The following is a 21,477-nucleotide window of genomic DNA, read 5'->3' as shown; positions in this document are numbered from 1 at the left end:
AAAAGACTGCCACAGGTTCCAGGACATTATATACTGTAGTTTTTCACAGAAGGACAGAAGGATTATGGCAAGGAGGCTGAATTCCACACTTTAGATGTTTGGAGGTCTGTTATTCATTATCTACAACAAACAAGTGCCTGAAGGAAACATTCAATTCTTTTTATCCAGCCTTTAGGCAAAAACAAAGGTAAAATAGCAGCAAAAACTACCATCGCTAACTGGATAAAGAGGGCCATATGTGAAGCATACTAGAGCCAACCTAACACCACCATTAACACTAGAACTACTGGACTCATGACACCTCTATAGAAATACATAGTGCGAAGTAGTCAAAATGACTACCTCAGTAGTTCTAGTGTTAAGACTTACAGCCCACTCCACCAGATCCAAATCTACTTCCTGGGCTGAAAGAGCGAATGTCTCTACCAAACATATGCAGAGCCACCACATGGTCCTCAATCCACACATTCATCCGTCACTATAGACTGGACGTGACCTCTAATAGAGACATAGCCTTCGGAAAAAAAGTCCTTCAAGCTATTGTTCTCCCCCTAACAATTTGGTTGGTATTCCTCCTGTGGTGCTGTCATGGAGGGTGAGTGGAGAAATAGAATTAGTCTTACCGGTAATTCGGTTTCAAGGAACCCTCCACGACCGCACTAGTTTCCCTCCCTATGTTGTTTAAACCGCAATCTCTTTAACGGCTTATTTCTTGAAAGTAAGGATTTACCCATTCAAAACTGTGTGGTTCTTGAAAAAACACTGACGAGGGAAGCGGGGAAGGGGCCTTTTAATCTCTTTGTATTTCCTGTCCCTATTAGGGTGGAGAGTAAACCTCCTGTTGTGCTGTTGTGGCAGGTTCCTAGAAACCGAATTACCGGTATGGTTAATTCTATTTTCATACTGTAGCATGTGCCATAAAAAAACATGAAATGGAAATGTCTGGAGATATGGGACAGGGAGATAATTTTCCTTCATTAAACACTGTGTTTTCTTTTGTATTTAATTAACCACTGAAGTGGTGCCTTAAAAAGAACCTGTCAGCAGGATTTAGCACTATTAAGTAAAGCCATGATCATAAATAATAGAGCTGTGATGCTGCTGATTAAAGGGCTACCTGCATTGAAGCAATCCAATCTGTAGTTGTTGAATAATCATCCTCTAAAGTTGTCATTAAAAATGTCATTTTATTGAAGACCGTCTGTGGAATCGCACTGTGAAAGCTCACAGTCTTCAATAAAATGGCGCTGCAGGCAGTGCATGTGCAGATTGAGATTTTTCCTTAACGAAAAAATCATTGAGCTGAAATCATGATCTACACATGCACCGCCTCCGGCAACATTTTGTTGAAGACTTCTAGACCGGTGTTAGAGTCACGCTACACACAAGCTACCCACCCCAATGACTGTGGCGGAACGGAATTCCATAGAATCACACTGCACACAAGCCACTAACCCCAATGGCTGCGACGGTGCGTAATTTGAAAAAAAGTTGCAAGTCAATGAATAATCAGTGACCTGTGCAAGAAACAAATGAGACATGTGGAGAAGCAGATGACCCTACCTTCAAGTGCCCTGACATACAGAAGACCTCATTAAATGAAAACTTTAGAGGATGATTACTCAACAACCATAGAGCGGATTTCCTTCACCGCAGTTATCAGTTTAATCATCATAGCACCATGGCTTTACTTTAGTGCTAAATCCTCCTGACATGATCTCTTTATATCTCAATTCCTTGATGCAACTCTTGTACTCACCCTCCAGCATCTTCACCTTCTATCACTAAGACTCAGGTTGGTCTCCGGCAGTTTGTTAGCTATGGATCGCTCCAGTGTTTGATGGAGTGAGCTGGAAATCTCTCTTGATTGCAAGTCTATGAGAGCCTCGCTCTGATTCTTATAGAGTTGAACGTAACTTCTGACTTCCAGCCAGAAGTTGTGGCCACAAGATAGCACCGCCAGACTGGACCGGTGTCAAAAAAGGTGAAGATGTCAGAGGGTCAGTATGAAAGTAGGGGCAGGGACCTTAGATGAAAAGCAGCACTCAAGCAGTGGAAAAAAAAATGGAGAGGTGCTTTAAAAGGAAGCTGTGTCATGTAAAAATGCTATTAACCTGCATATATGGGGTTAATCTGCAGGTTATTAGCGTGTGAAACCTGCTCGGCAACTGCACAATGAACCCCGCTGCTGGGAAGAAAAGAACTATTCCTCCCGGCAACATTTGGATTTAAGTCACCGTTCTGTGTATGGAGAGGAGAGGCTGCAACCATGCCCCTCCATGGTGACTGACAGCCACTCAGCAATAGAGGAGGTTGTGTGAGACTCATGTGGGTTTAGTGGATGAGGGCAGGTATATCTCACCCCGGTATCGGTCCTATGTGACTTAGCCTGGCCAGGATCACCTGGCTACTAATGGATTAATGGGAGGTGAAGGACGGAAGTAAAAGGAATCTGGGAAGTTGGGGGAGGGTCTCCATCTGGGAACACAGTAAGCCTGTCTGTGTAGGAGACACTTGTGAGGAGCAGTGCCTGATGTTTGTATGGTTTAGCTGGAAGGGAGAAGCCCTCCAGTTGGTAGTTAGGATAACACCGTGTATAGTTAGTGCCGGACAGGCAAGGATTTATTTTGTTGGTGTTTTTTTTTCTTTTTGTTTATGCTTCACTGCAATAAACCTGACCAAGCGTCAGTTACACCTTGAATTCGGCTGTCTGCCTGAGGTGAATACGTGCCCTTTGAACCCAGCAAAGGCGATCCCGGAGCGTGTTATCACAGTTGTCAGTCAGTGCAGGGGGCGCAGTTACAGACCCCATTCTTGATATATAGAGGTGACTGAAACCCTGCTAGTGCCGCCCCATGACTGCAACCCAAATGCTACCAGGGGGAATAAAGTAAATTTCCTACCGGCAGCAAGGTTCAATGTGCAAGGGCCAGGCAGGTTTCAAATGCTATTAACTTGCAGATTAACCCCATATGTGCAGGTTAATAGCGTGTCTTGTGACAGGTTCCCTTTAAGTATTCCAGGTGAGATTTTGGCCTTTTAATGGTTTCCTTATCTGTGTGGGGAGAAAGAATAGTTGCAATATGGCTATGCTTCTGCTGCTTCAATCATTAAACACAGAAGTTCTTTAAATATACAATAAAGGATAAATACCACTGGCTTGTTCCGATAATGAAATAGCCAGTCTTATGTAAAGTTTGTTCTTCATACTACAATCCTCAACATTGAAATTGCAAATTGGTGCCAGCCAATTAGTAGAGCTGGGCGGACTTGCAGAAAACCGGGACCGGCGGGTCCCTGCAAATTTTAAAAAAAACCCGGATCAGGTCTGGAATCTGGTACCCATAAAAGTCTGTAGGAACCAGAATTCTGAGATTAAAAATGTTTGTAGAAGGGATGGGTTGGTAGGAGTGCACGCGGTGTACTCACCGAACCTCTGTGTCATAGCAGCAAGCTGCTTCCAGGTCACGCTTTCCAAACCGAAGCCAACAATTAATCCTCATTGAATATTCACTACTTTCCCTGCCCATCAGCGTGCGTAATTGGTTGCAGTTAGACTCGCCCCCCACCCTGAGTGGCAGCATATCAGCTGACTGAAACCAATCACAGGCGCCAGGACAGCCGGTGGGCAGGGAAAACCGTGCAACTGTCTGCGTGTGAGTATCATGGTATAAAAATAAATGAATGAATAAAATAATCAGTATTCTGATACCAGCACAGATAAAGCATAGAACTACATGCAGCTGACCTGCTTCTGTCAGGAGAGTGAGTGGCTGCTGGGTGATGCAATGCAAGACTTGCGCAAGTGTAATTCCGTCCATACGATACGCTCAGACGAGCCGTATGACTCGCACAAGTATTGGATCGCATCACCCGGCAGCCGCACACTCTCCTGACAGGAGCGTGCATCTGCATGCAATTCTATGCAGCTGCACGCTCATGTGTGGCTGCCAGGTGATGCAATCACCCAGCACGGCCTGACGCTCTCCAGACACAAGTGTGAGTCTGTATGTAGTTCTGTGCAGCCGCACGCTCATGTCCAGGGAGTGTGCGGCTGCCAGGTGATACGATGCGAGACTCTTGCGAGTCATACGGTTCTTGTGAGAGCACGGTAAGACCAGAGTCACACTTGCTTGAGTCTCGCATCGCATCACCCGGCATGACCTGACGCTCTCCAGACATGAGCGTGCAGCTGATTAGAAATACATGTAGATGTGCTCTCCTGTCAGGAGAGTGTGTGCGGCTGTGCTGGGTGATGGGATGTGAGACTTGTGCAAGTCCTTCGCAAGTGTGACTCCGGCCTAAGAGGAACCGCATGAATCTTTTTTACATTTTTTTATTTAAATAAATAATTTTAAAAAAACGACGTGCAGCCCCCCTCAATTTTGATACCCAGCCTAGATAAAGCTAGTCGGGGGCTGGTATTCTCAGGCTGGAGAGACACAGCATAAAAAGATCAGCCTCCAGCCTCCCACAATTGTCGCATTCGTTAGATGCGACAAGCCTGGTGCTTTACCTTGCTCTTCCCGTTGCCCTGGTGCAATGGCAGTCAGGGTAATGAGTGGTTAATAACAGCTGCCACTAAACCTTAGATTAGTGTTGGCACAGGCGTCTATGAGACACTCGCATCACTAATCTGTATGTGAAAGTAAAGCTCGGGATCATGTGCACGAACACTATGTGTTCGTTATGGACCCCGAACTTTACAGTTCGGGTTCGCCCATCACTACAGATTGCTATTACATATTTTTGTGCAAGCACCTGTAGAAAAAAAGCAGCTCTTTTGCATGTGGCAACATGGCCTTAGGGCTCATTCAGACATCAGGGTTTTTTTTGTTTTTCATGCATACAACTGATACCTATAACGGTGAATATAAAATATAAATCCAGCGCAATCACATGGAATATTAAAAAGTTGTCTTCTTTATTGATAGTTTTTCATAAAATCCAAAAGGTACATGCAGCATAAAAATAAAGGATGCCCAGGTCAGAGCGACGCGTTTCAACAAACTGTCTTAATCATGGTTTGAGACCATGATTAAGACAGTTTGTTGAAACGCGTCGCTCTGACCTGGGCATCCTTAATTTTTATGCTGCATGTACCTTTTGGATTTTATGAAAAACTATCAATAAAGAAGACAACTTTTTAATATTCCATGTGGTTGCGCTGGATTTATATTTTATATCTATTTGGTGACTTCTGACCATCCGTGCGCTGATCATCCACCACAGGACGATTATGGGACTTCAGCAGGCTTGGTGAGCTGATATTACCTATTTTTGCTTATAATGGTGAATGGGTCATTTCATATGTCCAGGATTTTTTGTAGACCGAGCAGAGACAAGTCTGATATTGATCCAAGTGGTGGATGAAAATCAACATGGCAAGTAAGTCTACAGCTAGGTGAAAAAATGTAGACGATTCTCAGAATACAGTTCGATATTTTATTTCCATATATGAGAAAACCGATGAAAATCTGACTAAACTGATGAAACTTGGATGACATTCTGATGAAACAATATAACAGAAAACTTGGCACTCAGGAGTTGATGTGAAAGAATGGTCATTTTTATTCCAAGACACTACCAAGCACAAACATTTCGGTCCGTAATGGACCTTCCTCAGTGTGCAGTGGTGGTAGAGTGTCTCTGTTGTCCACGAGAGGCAAGCGTTAGGCTAGGGCCCCACTTTGCGTTTCCACCTGCGTTTTGGTGCTTTTTAGGTGCGTTTTGATTTTACAGCAAAGTCTATGGAAAATGGGGATTTCTAGACCCCACTTTGCGTTTTAAAACGCTGCTTTTAATTTGCATATTTTGTGGCAAAAACAATGCGTTCAAAGAAGCAGCATGTCAATTGTTTTTGCCATTTTAGGTGCGTTTTGCTAACATTGAAGTCTATGAGAAATGGCAAAAACCAAGATTCCAGCAAATTTCTGCATTTTACCTGCTTTTCCAGTGCAGAAAACATGTGTTTTGGACTTCAAAATAATGATTTCATATGTCCCTTTACACACACATAGTCCAACAATTAAAAATAAGAATTTTAATAAATTATTGCTATTTTGCCATTAAATATCATATTACCGCTATAATTTCATTAAATTAATCTATTTTCATTATTTTTCACAAAAATATAGATTTGTTTCTTTTTTTCCAATTTTTTCATTGAGTTTGACTATTTAAACTTTATTTAGCAGTGTCATGATGTTCAAAACGCATCTATCAAAACGCAGGTGGAAAAGCAGGTAAAAAGCGCTGAAAACGCATCTAAAACGCGGTAAATACGCATGCGTTTTCAGCGCTAAATTTCTGAAAAAGGCAACTTTGGTCAGATCAATTAAGCCCAAAACGTGCGTTTAGAACTGCAAGTAGGAGCACACAAAGTGGGGCACTAGCCTTACAGTGTTTCCTGCGGTGTCCACCGTTATACTGAGCAAACACCTAGCATTTAGTATAGCGGTGGGCACGGCAGGGAACACTGTAATGCTTGCCTCTCCTGGGAAACAGTGACACTCTACCACCGCTGCACACTGAAGAAGGTCCACAACGGACTGAAATGTTTGTGCTTGGTAGTGTCTTGGAATGAAAATCACCATTTTTTCACATCAACTCCTGAGTGCTAAGTTTTCTGTTTATATTGGTTATGGGATTGGATGCTACTTATGCACCAACAGAAGTGCCGTATTCTGCTAGATTCTGATGAAACAGTCCAATTTTCTCGTAGTTGAAAAAAACTGAATGTCTGAACGAGCCCTGAACGCTGTCTGCAGATTTACGAGTAAGACATGATCAGACCAAATAGTTTATTCTTTGCTACTATATAGATGTATATGTCTGCATAGAAGCTGTAGACACAAAAAAAAGGAAAGTTTTTACATACATAAATATGGAGAATCATACTAACCACAGGAACTGAATCATACAGAATCTTGGGGTAAGATTCTCCTAACTTCTTTGTCTTTCTGTCCCAGCGAGCGCCATCAAGAAACAATCCATGAATATATACACCTATGAAAAGATAACAATCATTAGACACTTGTAGTGCAATATTAGGGCATTTATCATTTTGTAAAAACATGGACAATGCTTATAGGGAGTCCTAGTTTGGAGATGACTATAGTTATCGTACTATAGCTATTGATCAATAAAAAATAAGAGCATAAGCTCTTGGATGAGTGCTGTGCTATTTATCCCTTTAAGTCCAGACTTTTTTTGTTTTTGCACTTTAATTTTTTCCTCTCCTTCTTTCAAGAGCCATAACATTTTTATTTTTCCATTGATGTGGTTTTGAATGAAACCATTCATTTCACCATATGGTGTACTGAAACACAGGGGAAAAAAATCCAAGCGTGAGAAATAGTTAAAAATAATACAATTCGCCATGGTTTTCTGGGTTTTGTTTTTATGGTGTTTGTTTTGCGGTAAAAATAACCTGGATACATCATTGTCCAGGTCACTGTGATTACAGCAATACCAAATATGCATTGAATTTTTTTCTACTTAAGTGATAAAAAAAAACCTAAATATTGTTAAAAAAATATATATATATATATTTTGTGTCTCCATTTTCCAAGACGCCATAACATTTTTCTTTTTCTGTTGATTGGAATGAGTAAGAGCTTATTTTTTTTCATGGAGAGCTGACATTTTTATTTATACCAGTTTCATGTACATACAGTGCTGGCCAAAAGTATTGGCACCCCTTCAATTCTGTCAGAGAATACTCAGTTTCTTCTTGAAAATGTTTGCAATCACAAATTCTTTGGTATTATTATCTTCATTTCATTTGTCTTCAATGAAAGAAAACATTTTTTTTCATAAAGCCAAATTGGATATAATTCTACACCAAACATAAAAAGGGGGTGGACAAAAGTATTGGCACTGTTTGAAAAATCATGTGATGCTTCTCTAATTTGTGTAATTAACAGCACCTGTAATTTACCTGTGGCACCTAACAAGTGTTGACAATAACTAAATCACACTTGCAGCCAGTTGACATGGATTAAAGTTGACTCAACCTCTGTCCTGTGTCCTTGTGTGTACCACATTGAGCATGGAGAAAAGAAAGAAGACCAAAGAACTGTCTGAGGACTTGAAAATGCAAATTGTGGGGAAGCATGAGCAATCTCAAGGCTATAAGTCCATCTCCAAAGACCTGAAAGTTCCTGTGTCTACGGTGCGCAGTGTCATCAAGAAGTTTAAAGCCCATGGCACTGTGGCTAACCTCCCTAGATGTGGAAGGAAAAGAAAAATTGATGAGAGATTTCAACGCAAGATTGTGCGGATGGTGGATAAAGAACCTCGACTAACATCCAAACAACTTCAAGCTGCCCTGCAGTCCGAGGGTGCAACAGTGTCAACTCGTACTATCTGTCGGTGTCTGAATGAAAAGGGACTGTATAGTAGGATACCCAGGAAGACCCCATTTCTTACCCCGAGACATAAAAAAGCCAGGCTGGAGTTTACCAAAACTTACCTGAGAAAGCCTAAAACGTTTTGGAAGAATGTTCTCTGGTCAGATGAGACAAAAGTAGAGCTTTTTGGGAAAAGCCATCAACATAGAGTTTACAGGAAAAAAAAATGAGGCATTCAAAGAAAAGAACACGGTCCCTACAGTCAAACATGGCGGAGGTTCCCTGATGTTTTGGGGTTGCTTTGCTGCCTCTGGCACTGGACTGCTTGACCGTATGCATGGCATTATGAAGTGTGAAGACTACCAACAAATTTTGCAGCATAATGTAGGGCCCAGTGTGAGAAAGCTGGGTCTTCCTCAGAGGTCATGGGTCTTCCAGCAGGACAATGACCCAAAACACACTTTAAAAAGCACTAGAAAATGGTTTGATAGAAAGCATTGGAGACTACTAAAGTGGCCAGCAATGAGTCCAGACCTGAATCCCATAGAACACCTGTGGAGAGATCTCAAAATGGCACTTTGGAGAAGGCACCCTTCAAATCTCAGGGACCTGGAGCAGTTTGCCAAAGAAGAATGGTCTAAAATTCCAGCAGAGCATTGTAAGAAACTCATTGATGGTTACCGGAAGCGGTTGTTCGCAGTTATTTTGGCTAAAGGTTGTGCAACCAAGTATTAGGCTAAGGGTGCCAATACTTTTATCTGGCCCATTTTTGGAGTTTTGTGTGAAATGATCAATGATTTGATTTTTGTTTCATTCTCTTTGGTGTTTTTTCATTGCAAGCAAAATAAATGAAGATAATAATACCAAAGAATTTGTGATTGCAATCATTTTCAGGAAGAAACTGAGTATTCTCTGACAGAATTGCAGGGGTGCCAATACTTTTGGTCAGCACTCTAGATGCTTTGATTGGTTATAATTACTTTTTTTTATGTAGTTGAAAAAAAATGCAACTCTGCCTTTGTCTTTTCTTTTTATGGCATTTACTGATCACGTTGATTGATTCCATATTTTAACAGATAAGACTGTTACAAAAGTGGCAATACCAAAGATGTTATTTTTTTACTTTATTTTTTCACCCATTCACAATGGGACGAAATTATATTTTTGAGTTTTCGGGGTTTTTTCCTCCCCTTCTTCCCAAAGCCATAACTTTTTTTTAGTTTTTTGTCCACATAAGAAATATGAGGGCTTGTTTTTTTGTGAGACGAGTTGAACTTTTGAATGACACCGTTTATTTTACCACATATTGTGTTGTAAAATGAGGGAAAAATTCCAAATGTGAACAGAATTCTGACATGGGTTTTCTGGGAATTGCTTTGACAGTATACATTTTGTGGTAATGTTCGTAATTACCTCATCAGTACGATACCAAACGTCCAGGTTTTTTTTTATTATTTTAATGCTAAAAAAAATCATAAGTTTGCGAAAAAAATTGGGGGTCTGTGTTGCTATTTTCCACAACTCGTAACATTTTCATTTTTTGATCGATGGAGCCATGTGATGGCTTATTTTTTGCAGGGTGAGACGACATTTTTATTAATACCATGTTTGGATAGATATGGCGTATTGATCACTTGTTACAGCATTTTTTGTGGTATTTCAGCGATCAAAAAAACTTAATTTGGGCGTTCTTGAAGTTTTTGTTGTTTCAGTGTTTACCGATCAGGTTAACTAGTTTTATATTTTGATAGATCGGACTTTTCTGAACTCTGTAATACCACATATGTGTGTTTGTTTAAAAATTGTATTACCTGTATTCTTAATGGGCAAAAGAGGGGTTATTTGAACTTTGTGGCAGCAGCGACTACTCCTTACCATCTTCAGGTGCATGTTTGTATTCCTTATCTTCTAAAACCTCAAAGTCAAACCCGAGCAGGTCAATGGGAATCGTGTACTTGCGAGCAAAATTTTGTTGTGCTCCAGTCAGGAATGCTTGTGTGAAAAAAAAGCCAGAGAGCCAAAAAACTGGAGGTGTTCCATTTTCATACCAGTCCTGTGTTACATATGAAAATATATACATAATAAAGCATACAAATACCATCATCAATATTCTCAATATATACTGACATCTATCTGTGCAAGTAAGTATACAGCTCCAGATATTGATCAAAAAAGTTATACATTAGACTAGAAATAATCAGTAGCAATTCATGCTGGATCTGCATAACACAAAATAATTGAATACTTAGCAATTTATCTCTGCCAGTATGAAACTTTTCAAAGTTCATTTTAAAATTCTTATAATTTGATACATATGGCAAAATTACAGCTCGCTAAGGGCAAGTGCACAAAATGTCTTTTTCAGATGTGTACACTCCATAAATAGAGATGAGCGAACCTGAGGTTCAGTGTTCGTACCAAAGACAAACTTTAGAGAGGCAAAAAAGAGTTCGGAAGCTTTACGCATGAACACCACTTGTGCAAGCACCGCTCGGGTGCGCTTGTTGCTCAGCCCAGTGTGAGCCACTTGCAGTGTGTGAACGGCTCGCATTGGGGGTAATAGCATGATCAGATGTAGTGGGCAACCCGCCCAAAAAAAATGGAAAAACCCTGCCCACCTACCTACAGAATTGATCTGTGCACGGCTGGCTCCATGTGGGCGGTTTTCCCAAACTGCCCAATTAGTGACTTCCTTTGGGGTTCAGGTCAAGTTTGAGTCCCAAACTGATCTTAATTTAAAGTTCGGCTGAACCAAATTTCCATGGGTCCACTCGTCTAGCCATAATCTGGCTAAAAAAGCTCTAAATAAACACTGAATGAACATGTGCATTGTCATGTAAAAACGATTTGCTTTTCATATGTTTAGTCTTTTCATCTTCTTTTTATCAGTTTCAGGTTTCCAAAGATGTAAAACTGATAGAAGAAATGACCTGACTATTCTTCAGGAGGCTTCATTTTGGAAGCCACTCACTAGTTGATTCAATAAAAGTAAAAAAAAAAAAAAAAAAAAAAAAAAAATGGATATGTAGCAAAAAGCAAGCAAAAAGATGCTTTAGGACAAAAGATGCAGGGTAAATCTCGAAGCTTCTTCCTCCTGAAAAGCTTGCCAGTTCACACAGGTCTAATAGAGGTTGGGTGACAGAGCCTTAGCATATGAAGCCATACAATTACATGGGCCTTCTCATCCTCTTTTTTTGCCCTGTGGTCTGTGCCAGTGATGAGGTACTAGCATTGCCGCCCTGTCAGGAAAACCGCTGTAGGTGAGATGCAGCTCTAAGTGTACCAGTCAGTTTGAGCTCCTAAGGTAACATTTCAGAGCAACCTGTCATGTATACATGAGGAATAACACTACTTATGAGCGTTATACTATATATCTTGATTAATGATCAGTTTTCCCATCTGCATGCTCTTTATCTATTTTCCAGTCTCTGAACTATTGGGTTTATTTTACCTTCCTGCTTTTCTTTCTCTGGTTAGCAGCACCATGCAGAAAATTATACACAGTGGTGTATCTAGGAAGGAGGGAGGCATGCATTTGTAGGCATGGGGCATCTTCGAGCAGACCGATGTGGAGGTCTGAGGTATCTCACAGACCTAGAGCAACGTTCGGCTGCTCTACGAACCAGTTGTCAAGCTGCTGACAGCGCAGAGAAGCAAAACACAATCTCAGTACACTTGAAGCCCTGACCACCAACACTTCAGGGTTGTTAGGGGGACATCAGCAGAGTCATTATGTCAGCTGATCACGCTGCTGACATCACTTCTTCACTGCACAGGACATTGTCAGCAACAGGGAGGGTATGATTACAGATGGTATGGTAATGGGGGCTGGAATAGTGTGAGGATACAGTATGAGTGGGTGAGATAGGTGAGGAGACAGTATGGGAAGGGAAGAAATGTGTAATGAGACAGTATAAGGGGAGGGGAAACGTGTAAGGAGACAGCATGGGGCAGGAGGAAATGTGTGAGGAAACGGTGTGTGAGGCGACAATATTGTGAGGGGCTAAAATATGTGAGGAAACAGTGTGGCGGAAGGTGTAAGGAGACAGTATGGGGAGGAGGGAATGAGCAAGTGGTCAATAGAGTGTGAAAAGACAGTATGGGAAGGGGAAAAATGTGTGAGGAGACAAAATTGGGAGGGGGAATGTGTGAAAAGACAGTATGGGGAGTAGGGGAATGTGTAAGGAGATATGTATGGGGGTAGAGTGTGAGGGGGCACAATTCAGATACTGTGTAGTGTAGAAAGGCAGTATAGTGGGGGCACCATGGAGGGACAGTATGAGGGCAAAATATAGAGCCGATCAGTATGCAGATGGGGGGAGTGTGATAAGGGGTAAACTACATAAATTCATCAGTATTAGAGGGACAGTGGGAGAAGACAGTGTGAAGAGGGGGCTCAGTATGGAAAGGAGAGGAAAGTGTAGATGTAATAGTTTATAGAAGAGGATAGTGTGGAGGCTATGTACCATAAGAGGGATAGTGTGGGGAGAAACAGAGTAGGTGAGTTTTTTTTTATTCAGAAGCACTATAATGGCACTGGTATTTTTAACCTCATAATGACGGCCGTACGACTTAAAGCGGCGGCAAAACAGGGTACGTATTCTGTTCCGCCGCTTTAAAGCGGTGGCCCGAAAAAACCCTGTAGCGCCCCCCAGCGACCGAAAATCTCGGGGGTTTCAGTTACCGGGGGTAGCTGAGACCCCCCAGATTATAAATCGGGGTGGTTTTTTTTGGACCCCGATCATGTGATCGGCGGTATACACCGTATACCGACGAACACATGAAAAAAAAATAAATGGCCGGTAAAACTGATTTCTTTTTCATCTGACATGATCAAACATGTCAGATGAGAAAGAAATATAAACCCCTAGTGCCCCCCAAAGCCCCCTGGTACCGGAGAGTCCCCCCCGTTACATGCGGCAGAAAAGTCGTCCCCAGGTCCCCCGGTCAGCCCTCGGTCAGCCCCCGGTCAGCCCCGTTACCTAGCTGCTGCTCCGTCCCCGCGATCACTCCGCCTCCTAGAAAGCTGGCGGCGCATGCGCAGACAGCGGCTGTCAGCTGGATCCTTGCTAGCAGGGACGCTGACCTTGCTGCTGCACTGTGGACCGGGGGAGAGTGCGTGCAGTAATCTGCAGCCACACTCCTCACATGGAGAGCCTGCTGTTCTAGAATGTGGGGGGTACGTTCTGTGAGCGTGCCCCTCATATTCTGGAATGAGGTTACTGCAGGTCACTCTGCCCTAGGTTGGACCGGGGCAGTGTGAGTGCAGTATTCTCAGATTACTGCACCCACACTGCTCATGGAGAGCTTGCTCTTCCAGAAAATGGGGGATACGTTCCCTGAACGTGCCCCCCATATTCTAGAAGATCCAGAGTCGCCGAGGGACCTCCAAAATGGATTACAGCGACCGAAATTTATTTATTTTCAATAAATTGGTGAAAAAGGAATGTTTCGGGGAGTTTTTTTTTTCAAATAAATTTTTTTTTTGTCTTTATTTTTTTCTATTACTGACTGGGTTAGTGATGTCGGGTATCTGTTTAGATGCCGTGACATCACTAACCCCAGGGCTTGATGCCAGGTGACATTACAGCTGGTATCAACCCCGTATATTACCCCGTTTGCCACCGCACCAGGGCGCGGGATGAGCTGGAGCGAAGCGCCAGGATTGGCGCATCCAATGGATGCGCCACTTCTGGGGCGGCTGCGGCCTGCTATTTTTAGGCTGGGAAGAGTCCAATAACCATGGCTCTTCCCACCCTGAGAATACCAGACCCCAGCTGTCCGCTTCACCTTGGCTGGTGATCTAATTTGGGGGGGACCCACGTTTGTTTTTTTTTTGTTTTTTTTTAAAAAAACGCCTGGGGAGCCCTCCAAATTGATCACCAGCCAAGGTGAAGCTGTCAGCTGTGGTTTGCAGGCTACAGCTGTCTGCTTTACCCTAGCTGGCTATCAAAAATAGGGGGGACCCCACGTCGTTTATTTTAATTATTAATTTTTTGGGGGGCTAAATACAAGGCTAGGCACCCTTTAGTGCCACATGAAAGGCACTAAAGGGCGCCAGCTTAGAATATGCAGGGGGGTGGGACGTTATATATGTTTGACATCTATCCATTCATCCATTGTAGCATTTTAGGCTATGTGCCCACAATCAGGGTTTGCAGCGTTTTGGGCGCAGAGTGTTTTCCCTGCGTCCATAGCGCTGCATTGTGCAGTAGAAGCACAGTGGAAGGATTTTTAGAAATTCTATGCCCAATGTGCTTCTTTTCTCTGCAGCATAAACCGTCCTGTGGTGCAGCTTCCCGAGCCTCAGCATGTCAATTTATGCTGCGGAGACAAGAGTGTTCTCTACAAGTAGTATAGAGCTCCACAGCAGCCTGAACCCAAATCATGGGTATGGGCAGCTGCGTTCTCCCGTGGACAACACTCACATCTCTGCAGGAAGGCTGGCACTGTGTACTAGATGCCGTGTCGCTGGATCATGGCCACATAGCCTAAAAGTGAGAAATTTGTTGCTACAGCAACATTTTTGTGAAGTACCTGTGGATTCAAAATGCTTACTATACTCCTGAATAAAATCCAGTTTCCAAAATTGGGTCACTTGTGGGGGGGTTTCTGCTGTATAGCTACCCAAGGGGCCCTGCTAATGTGACATGGTGCCCACAATTTATTTCAACTTTTCCAGAATTCAAATGGTGCTCCTTCCATTCCAAGCTCTCCCCTTTATCCAAACAGAGGTTTTTGGCCACATGTGGGGTATCCCTGTGCTCATATGACATTGGATAACAACCTGTGGGGTCCACGGTTTGTTGTTGCCTCTTGACAAAGTAAGAAATATGATGCTAAAGCAACATTTTTGTGAAAAAAATGAAAATTTTCAATATGGCAACCTAAGCTTATCAAATTCTGTGAAGTACTCTTGGATTCAAACTGCTCAATATACACCTAGATAAAAGCCTTGAGGTGTCTTGTTTCCAGAATGGGGTCACTTGTGGGAAACCTTCACTGTTTAGGCACCTTAGGGGCTTTCCAAATGCAACATAGCGTCCGCTAATGATTCCAGCCAATTGTGCAGTCAAATGGCGCTCCTTCCCTTCCGAGCCCTGCTGTGCACCCAAACAGTTGATTTTCACCACACATAAGGTATCAGCATACTCAGGAGAAATTGCACAATAAATTTTATGCTGAATTTTTTCCTTTTACACTTGTAAAAAAAAAAGCTACCTGGTTGAAGTAACAATTTTGTGGTAAAAATGTATTTTTATATTTTCATGGCTCAACATTATAAACTTCTGTGAAGCACCTGAGGGTTCAGGGTACTCACCAAACATCTAGATAAATTCCTTCAGGGGTCTATTTTTCAAAATGGGGCCACATGTTGGGGAGCTTCACTGTATAGACACCTCAGGGGCTCTCCTAATGCAACATAGCGTCCGCTATTGATTCCAGCCAATTTTGCAGTCAAACGGCGCTCCTTCCCTTCCGAGCCCTGTCATGTGCCCAAACAGTTGATTTCCACCACATATAAGGTATCGCCAAACTCAGGAAAAATTGCACAATAAATTTCATGGTGATTTTTTTCCTGTTACCCTTGTGAAAAAAAAGCTATCTGGTTGAAATAACAATTTTGTGGTAAAATTTAATTTTTTTATTTTCATGGCTCAACGTTATAAAATTCTGTGAAGCACCTGGGGGTTCAGGGTACTCACCAAACATCTAGATAAATTTCTTGAGGGGCCTAGTTTCCAAAATGGGGTCACTTTTGCGGGGTTTCTGCTGTTTAGGTACCATAGGGGACCTCCAAATGCGACATGGTGCCCGCAATCTTTTTCAGCCAAATTTCCTTTCCAAAATTCAAATATTGCTCCTTTCGTTCCAAGCCCTCCCATTTGTCCAAAGAAAGGTTTCAGACCACATGTGAGGTATCACCGCGCTCATAAAAAAGTGGTTAACAAACCTTGAGGTCAAATTTTTGGAATTACCTCTTGAAAAAGTGAGAAAGTTGATGCTAAAGCAACATTTTTGAGAAAATTATTAAAATTTTCAATATGACAACGTAATGTTAACAAAATCTGTGAAGTACCGGTGGATATAAAATGCTCACTATACCCCTAGATAGAAGCCTTCAGGGGTCTAGTTTCCAAAATGGCGTCACTTGTGAGGGGTTTCTTCTGTTTAGGTACCTTAGCAGACCTGTAAATGCAACATGGTGCCCGCAATCTATTTCAGCCAAATTTGCTTTCCAAAATTCAAATATTGCTCCTTCTGTTCCAAGCCCTCCCATTTGTCCAAACAGAGGTTTCTGACCACATGTGGGGTATCGGCGCGCTCATAAGAAAGTGGGGAACAAGTTTTGGGGTCCATTTTGTTGTGCTATTTCTTCTAAAAGTGAATAAATTTGGGTTAGAGCAACATTTTTAGGTAAAATTAAATTTTTGCATTTTTTCATTCCACATTGCTTTTGTTCATGTGAAGCACCTGAAGGGTTAATAAACTTCTTGAATGCGGTTTTGAGTACTTTGGGGGGTGCAGTTTTTAGAATGGTGTCACTTTTGGGTATTTTATGTCATCTAGGCCTCTCAAAGTCACTTCAAATGTGATGTGGTCCCTAAAAAAATGGTTTTGTAAATTTTGATGTAAAAATGAGAAATCGCTGATAAACTTTGAACCCCTCTAACTTCCTAACAAAAAAAATTTTGTTTACAAAATTGTGCTGATGTAAAGTAGACAAGTGGGAAATGTTATTTATTAACTATGTTGTGTCACAGGAATCTCTAGTTTAACGGTATAAAAATTCAAAAGTTGAAAATTGCTAAATTTTCAAAATTTTTGCCAAAATTCAATTTTTTTCATAAATAAACGCAAAAAATATTGTCCTAAATTTTATACTAACATGAAGTCCAATATGTGACGAAAAAACAATCTCAAAATCACCAGGATCCGTTGAAGCGTTCCAGAGTTATAACCTCATGAAGTGACACTGGTCAGAATTGCAAAATTTGGTCTGGTCATTAAGGTGAAAATTAGCTCCGTCACTAAGGGGTTAAGGGCAGGATGTGCTACAGAAGACTGTGGAAGATAGAAGTATGCAGAGACAAGCTGTGGATGTGAAAACTCATCACGGTGTCCAGATAGATGGAGAAAAGACAAACACTCTAATCAGAGATTTCACCAATAATGTACCTGGATGTAAATGTTTATTTGTAAAATTTACTATGTCTCATGATGACTGTGGTTCTTGTATTGTCCACATTCTGACAATGACAGGTAACAACTCTCAGTATCTCTTTACCATTATTAAGGACACATTTGAAGTTGGAGGTTCATACAACACAACTGTATATGTGGCTGATCCGACATTACAGTTGATCACGGTACTAACTTGGGGATGTATTCATGTACTGATTAAGGTTCTGATAATGTATTCATGTACTAATGTTCTGCTGATATTTTCCTGTACTGTTGGTGGTTCTGGTGATGTATTTCTGTTCTGATGGTGGTTCTGATAATGTATTCATGGACTAATGCTGGATCTGGTGATGCATTCCTGTGCTGATGGTTCTGGTTATATATTTCTGTTCTGATGGTGGTTTTGGTGATGTATTCATTTACTGATAATGGTTTTAACACTATATATCTGTACTGTCGGTGGTTCTGGTGATGTATTTCTGTATGGATGGAGGTTCTGGTGATGTAAGTCTGTATTGTCGATGGTTCTGTTGATGTATTTGTGTACAGATGGTGGAAAAAATGACAATCATTCAGCTATCTTGCACAGTTTAGTAGAGAGATTGATATTTTAATGTGCAATCGCTCTACAAGATATTTAATTAATACATTAAAAAGAATAGGGCCCATTACTGATGTGTGTTACCACTAGCAACAGTTACCTAAATTGATTATCTAAAGTAATAACCACCTTCTATTTTTTTTATCACTGAGCTAGTTATTTCCTCATTTAGGCAAACTCTTTTTATAAACCAACTTTTTATGGCATATCACATGCATTGAAGTAAAAAAAAAAAAGATTTGTGATATATAATAATTCATCCGGGTCCATTCTGGAACTTGCTCAAAGAAACTGATCAAATTGATGTCAAATTTGCTATAACTCAGTTGTGTAGTACAGACCCTGTCATTATAGCATCTTTACATTTTAGAAATAATTGTCTCTTACAGTACTGTTTACCTTTAGAACAAAGGTGTTTATACCATCTGGACCTGATTGGTCTAATTTAATTTTTTTCTAGGTATAGACAGGTGACATTTAATTGACAGATTGCATTGAATATCCGAATTGGTAGTGGTTGAGGACAATATAAAAGCAGTAGAATTCACTCTCATTACTTTTAGTTAAACTTTTTTTATTACACACATGTGACGCCCTGGACCCCAGGGGTCACAGGTAATTACATCAGCCACATCCACACACACCCCCACCCCCTGTGAGATCACACACATGTCACCCGAAAGGGAGACCTGATGCCTCTCTCAGGGCAAGTAGAGCACACCAGGTGGGCGGAGTCAGGTGGAAAGACACGCCCACCGAGGAGACTACTGTCCTGGGGCAGGAAGTTCAAGGAGATGAGTTTGGAGAGTGACAGTGACAGGAGGTGAAAAAGGAGAGAAACTGTCAGGGACCCGGGTAGGAGCCTGGGCCCCTTAGAGAACGTCAGGCAGGCAGGCGTTGGTGGCCGTCTGCAGGAGTACCGGTACAGCAACCGGCGGAACCGTACGGACCGGGCCTGGGTTGTGGACCGCCGGTCCCGAACCGGGGAGTCAAACGTGTACCGGAGCACCAAAAAGGAGGGTACTCAGACACCGTCCTAGCTTAGAAGCCACTGAGTATAGGCGAATTGACTGATTGCTGGCCGGACCTCACGGGTTCATCCACAACCAAAGTCCCAAAAGAAGGCAAAAGCCCACTGAGACCGGGTGAGCGCCACCGCCAAGGGCCAAACACCTGACGGGCCAGCGCCTGCGGGCAACCGAGGGCTCCTCTGGCAGCTCAACGCCGGGGAGCGGGCTACCACTGCAGTGCACGGGAATAGGGGCCACCATCAACCCCACAGGGGACATCAGCAGCCGGCCGCTGGCACCGACCACTACCGAACTTTGGTTTACCAGTGACTCAGTGTTAATTAATCGTGAGTACACCAGTGCCATCCGGGCACGACACACTACACCGCGGCACGGCGCCCTGCACCCCGACAACAACAACCACCAATCCTTACAGTCGCCCCAGTCCCCCACCAGGCCCTGGGACACACCGTCTCTACCCACGGAGGGGCTAACATCTCGGCTACAGCCGCAACACCGATCCCGGACGAGCCCGCCATTATTTCAGCCGCAGTGGTGGTGCTTCTCCCATCACCACGACCCGTGGGTGGCGTCACGACCCGTTACATGACCACCATCCTACCACCGCCTACTCCCCTTAACAAGAGCGACGTGGCCCCCGGTCCAGAGGCGCTCGTGCCACCGACAACCCGAGCCCGGATCTCGAGCGGCTCGGCCCGAGCAAGCAGAAGAAGCTGCCGGGCCCCTCTCAGGGTGGTACACACACACACACGCACACAACACTTTTGTTTTTGCTCCCATTTTTCATGAGCTGAGCTCAATGATCTAAGTCTTTTTCTATCTACACAAATGGACACATATTGTTTACAAATTTGTCTAAATATGTGTTAGTGGTACTTCTCCGTTCCAGAGATAATTCCATCCACCTCAGAGGTGTGACATATTAAGATGCTGATTAGACAGCATGAATATTGCAGAGGTGTGCCTTACACTGGCCACAATGAAAGGCCAGTCTAAAATGTGCAGTTTTTTCACACAGCACAATGCCACAGATGTCACAAGTTTTTAGAGAGCATACAATTGTCATGCTGACTGCAGTAATGTACACCAGAGCTGTTGCCCGTGAATTGAAAGTTCATTTCTCTAGCATAAGCGGTCTCCAAAGGCATTTCAAAGAATTTGGCAGTACATCCGGAGACATATAACCACACCAACCCAATACCTCAAGATCCAGCATAGTCACCTCCAGTGGCATAACTAGTTTGATGGGCACTGGTGCAAAGTATGGACCTGGGTCCCCTCCCACGTACACCAACACTCTGGGTATAGGATAATGATGCTGACACTTAGCTCTTTCCCTCAGCACCCAGGTTCACCATGATATGAGATCCCTCTTTCTATCAACACCCAGCTTTCCTATGTTCTGATATCCATCTTGTCCTCAGCACCCAGCTTCCCTATGCTCTGCTATACATCTTTCCATCAGCACGCAGCTTTACCATGATATCAGAGCATGGGAAAAAGCTGGGTGTTGAGGGAAGATGTATAGCTGAGCATGGAAAAGATGGGTGCTAAGGGAAAAAGCATTTCACTTAGAACAAAACTTTCCCATCCTTGTATACTTTTCCCCCCTCGTATAAAGCTCTCCAAATACTATAATGGCGCCCACATAGCCCTCTAATTATTATAATGGACCTCCCATTAGCCTCTATGTATTATAATTCACCTTATAGTTCTCAATATATTATACTACACCCCATATTGCTCCATATATAATACTGCACCCCATCATCCTCCATATACAGACCAGATCGTCTACGACCAGCTGTTGCAACAATCGGTTTGCATAACCAAAGAATTTCTGCACACTGTTGGAAACCATCTAAAGGAAGCTCATCTCCACCATGCTCATTGTACTCATCGGACTCTCCACCTCACTGCAGTTCGTCTTCATAACTGACTTAAGTGAGTAAATGTTCCCATTTGATGGTGTCTGACATGTTGGAGTGCTGTTCTCTTCATGGATGAATCCAGGTTTTCACTGTAGGCAGACTGCATATATGTTTTTGTGTGAGTGAGCGGTTTGCTGATGTCAACATTGTGAATCAAGTGGCTCATGGTGTCAATGGGGTTATGATATGGGCAAGTGTATGTTATGGAAATTGAGCACAGGTCAATTTATTGATGCCATTTTGTCACGTCTCCACCAGGGTCTGCTCCTGTGACTTCTGCTTTGGTCACTTGGCGCTGCAGTATTTCCACGGTAGATGGTGTTGGTGATAGGGGAGGAGCCAGTATCAGTGGCATTGGTGGGTGCAGGCACCCC

The 21,477-nt window shown here is 42.7% G+C and overlaps 1 protein-coding gene across 1 annotated transcript in view; it reads right to left on the bottom strand.

Annotated features, from left to right (window-relative positions):
- The window catches only part of DNAH7 (dynein axonemal heavy chain 7), an 880,767-nt gene that overhangs the window by 12,790 nt on the left and 846,500 nt on the right, over positions 1 to 21,477 (bottom strand). The window contains exons 62-63 of the mRNA XM_075317837.1: positions 10,230 to 10,407; positions 6,905 to 7,008 (exon numbers count right to left, since the gene is read on the bottom strand). Coding sequence (XP_075173952.1) covers positions 6,905 to 7,008; positions 10,230 to 10,407 — 282 coding nt within the window. The remainder of the gene's footprint in view (positions 1 to 6,904; positions 7,009 to 10,229; positions 10,408 to 21,477) is intronic.

Source organism: Anomaloglossus baeobatrachus, chromosome 7, assembly GCF_048569485.1.
Source record: "Anomaloglossus baeobatrachus isolate aAnoBae1 chromosome 7, aAnoBae1.hap1, whole genome shotgun sequence".
NCBI lineage: Eukaryota > Metazoa > Chordata > Amphibia > Anura > Aromobatidae > Anomaloglossus > Anomaloglossus baeobatrachus.
Note: the sequence above shows the minus strand (reverse complement) of the source record. Positions and strands in the feature narration are given on the sequence as shown.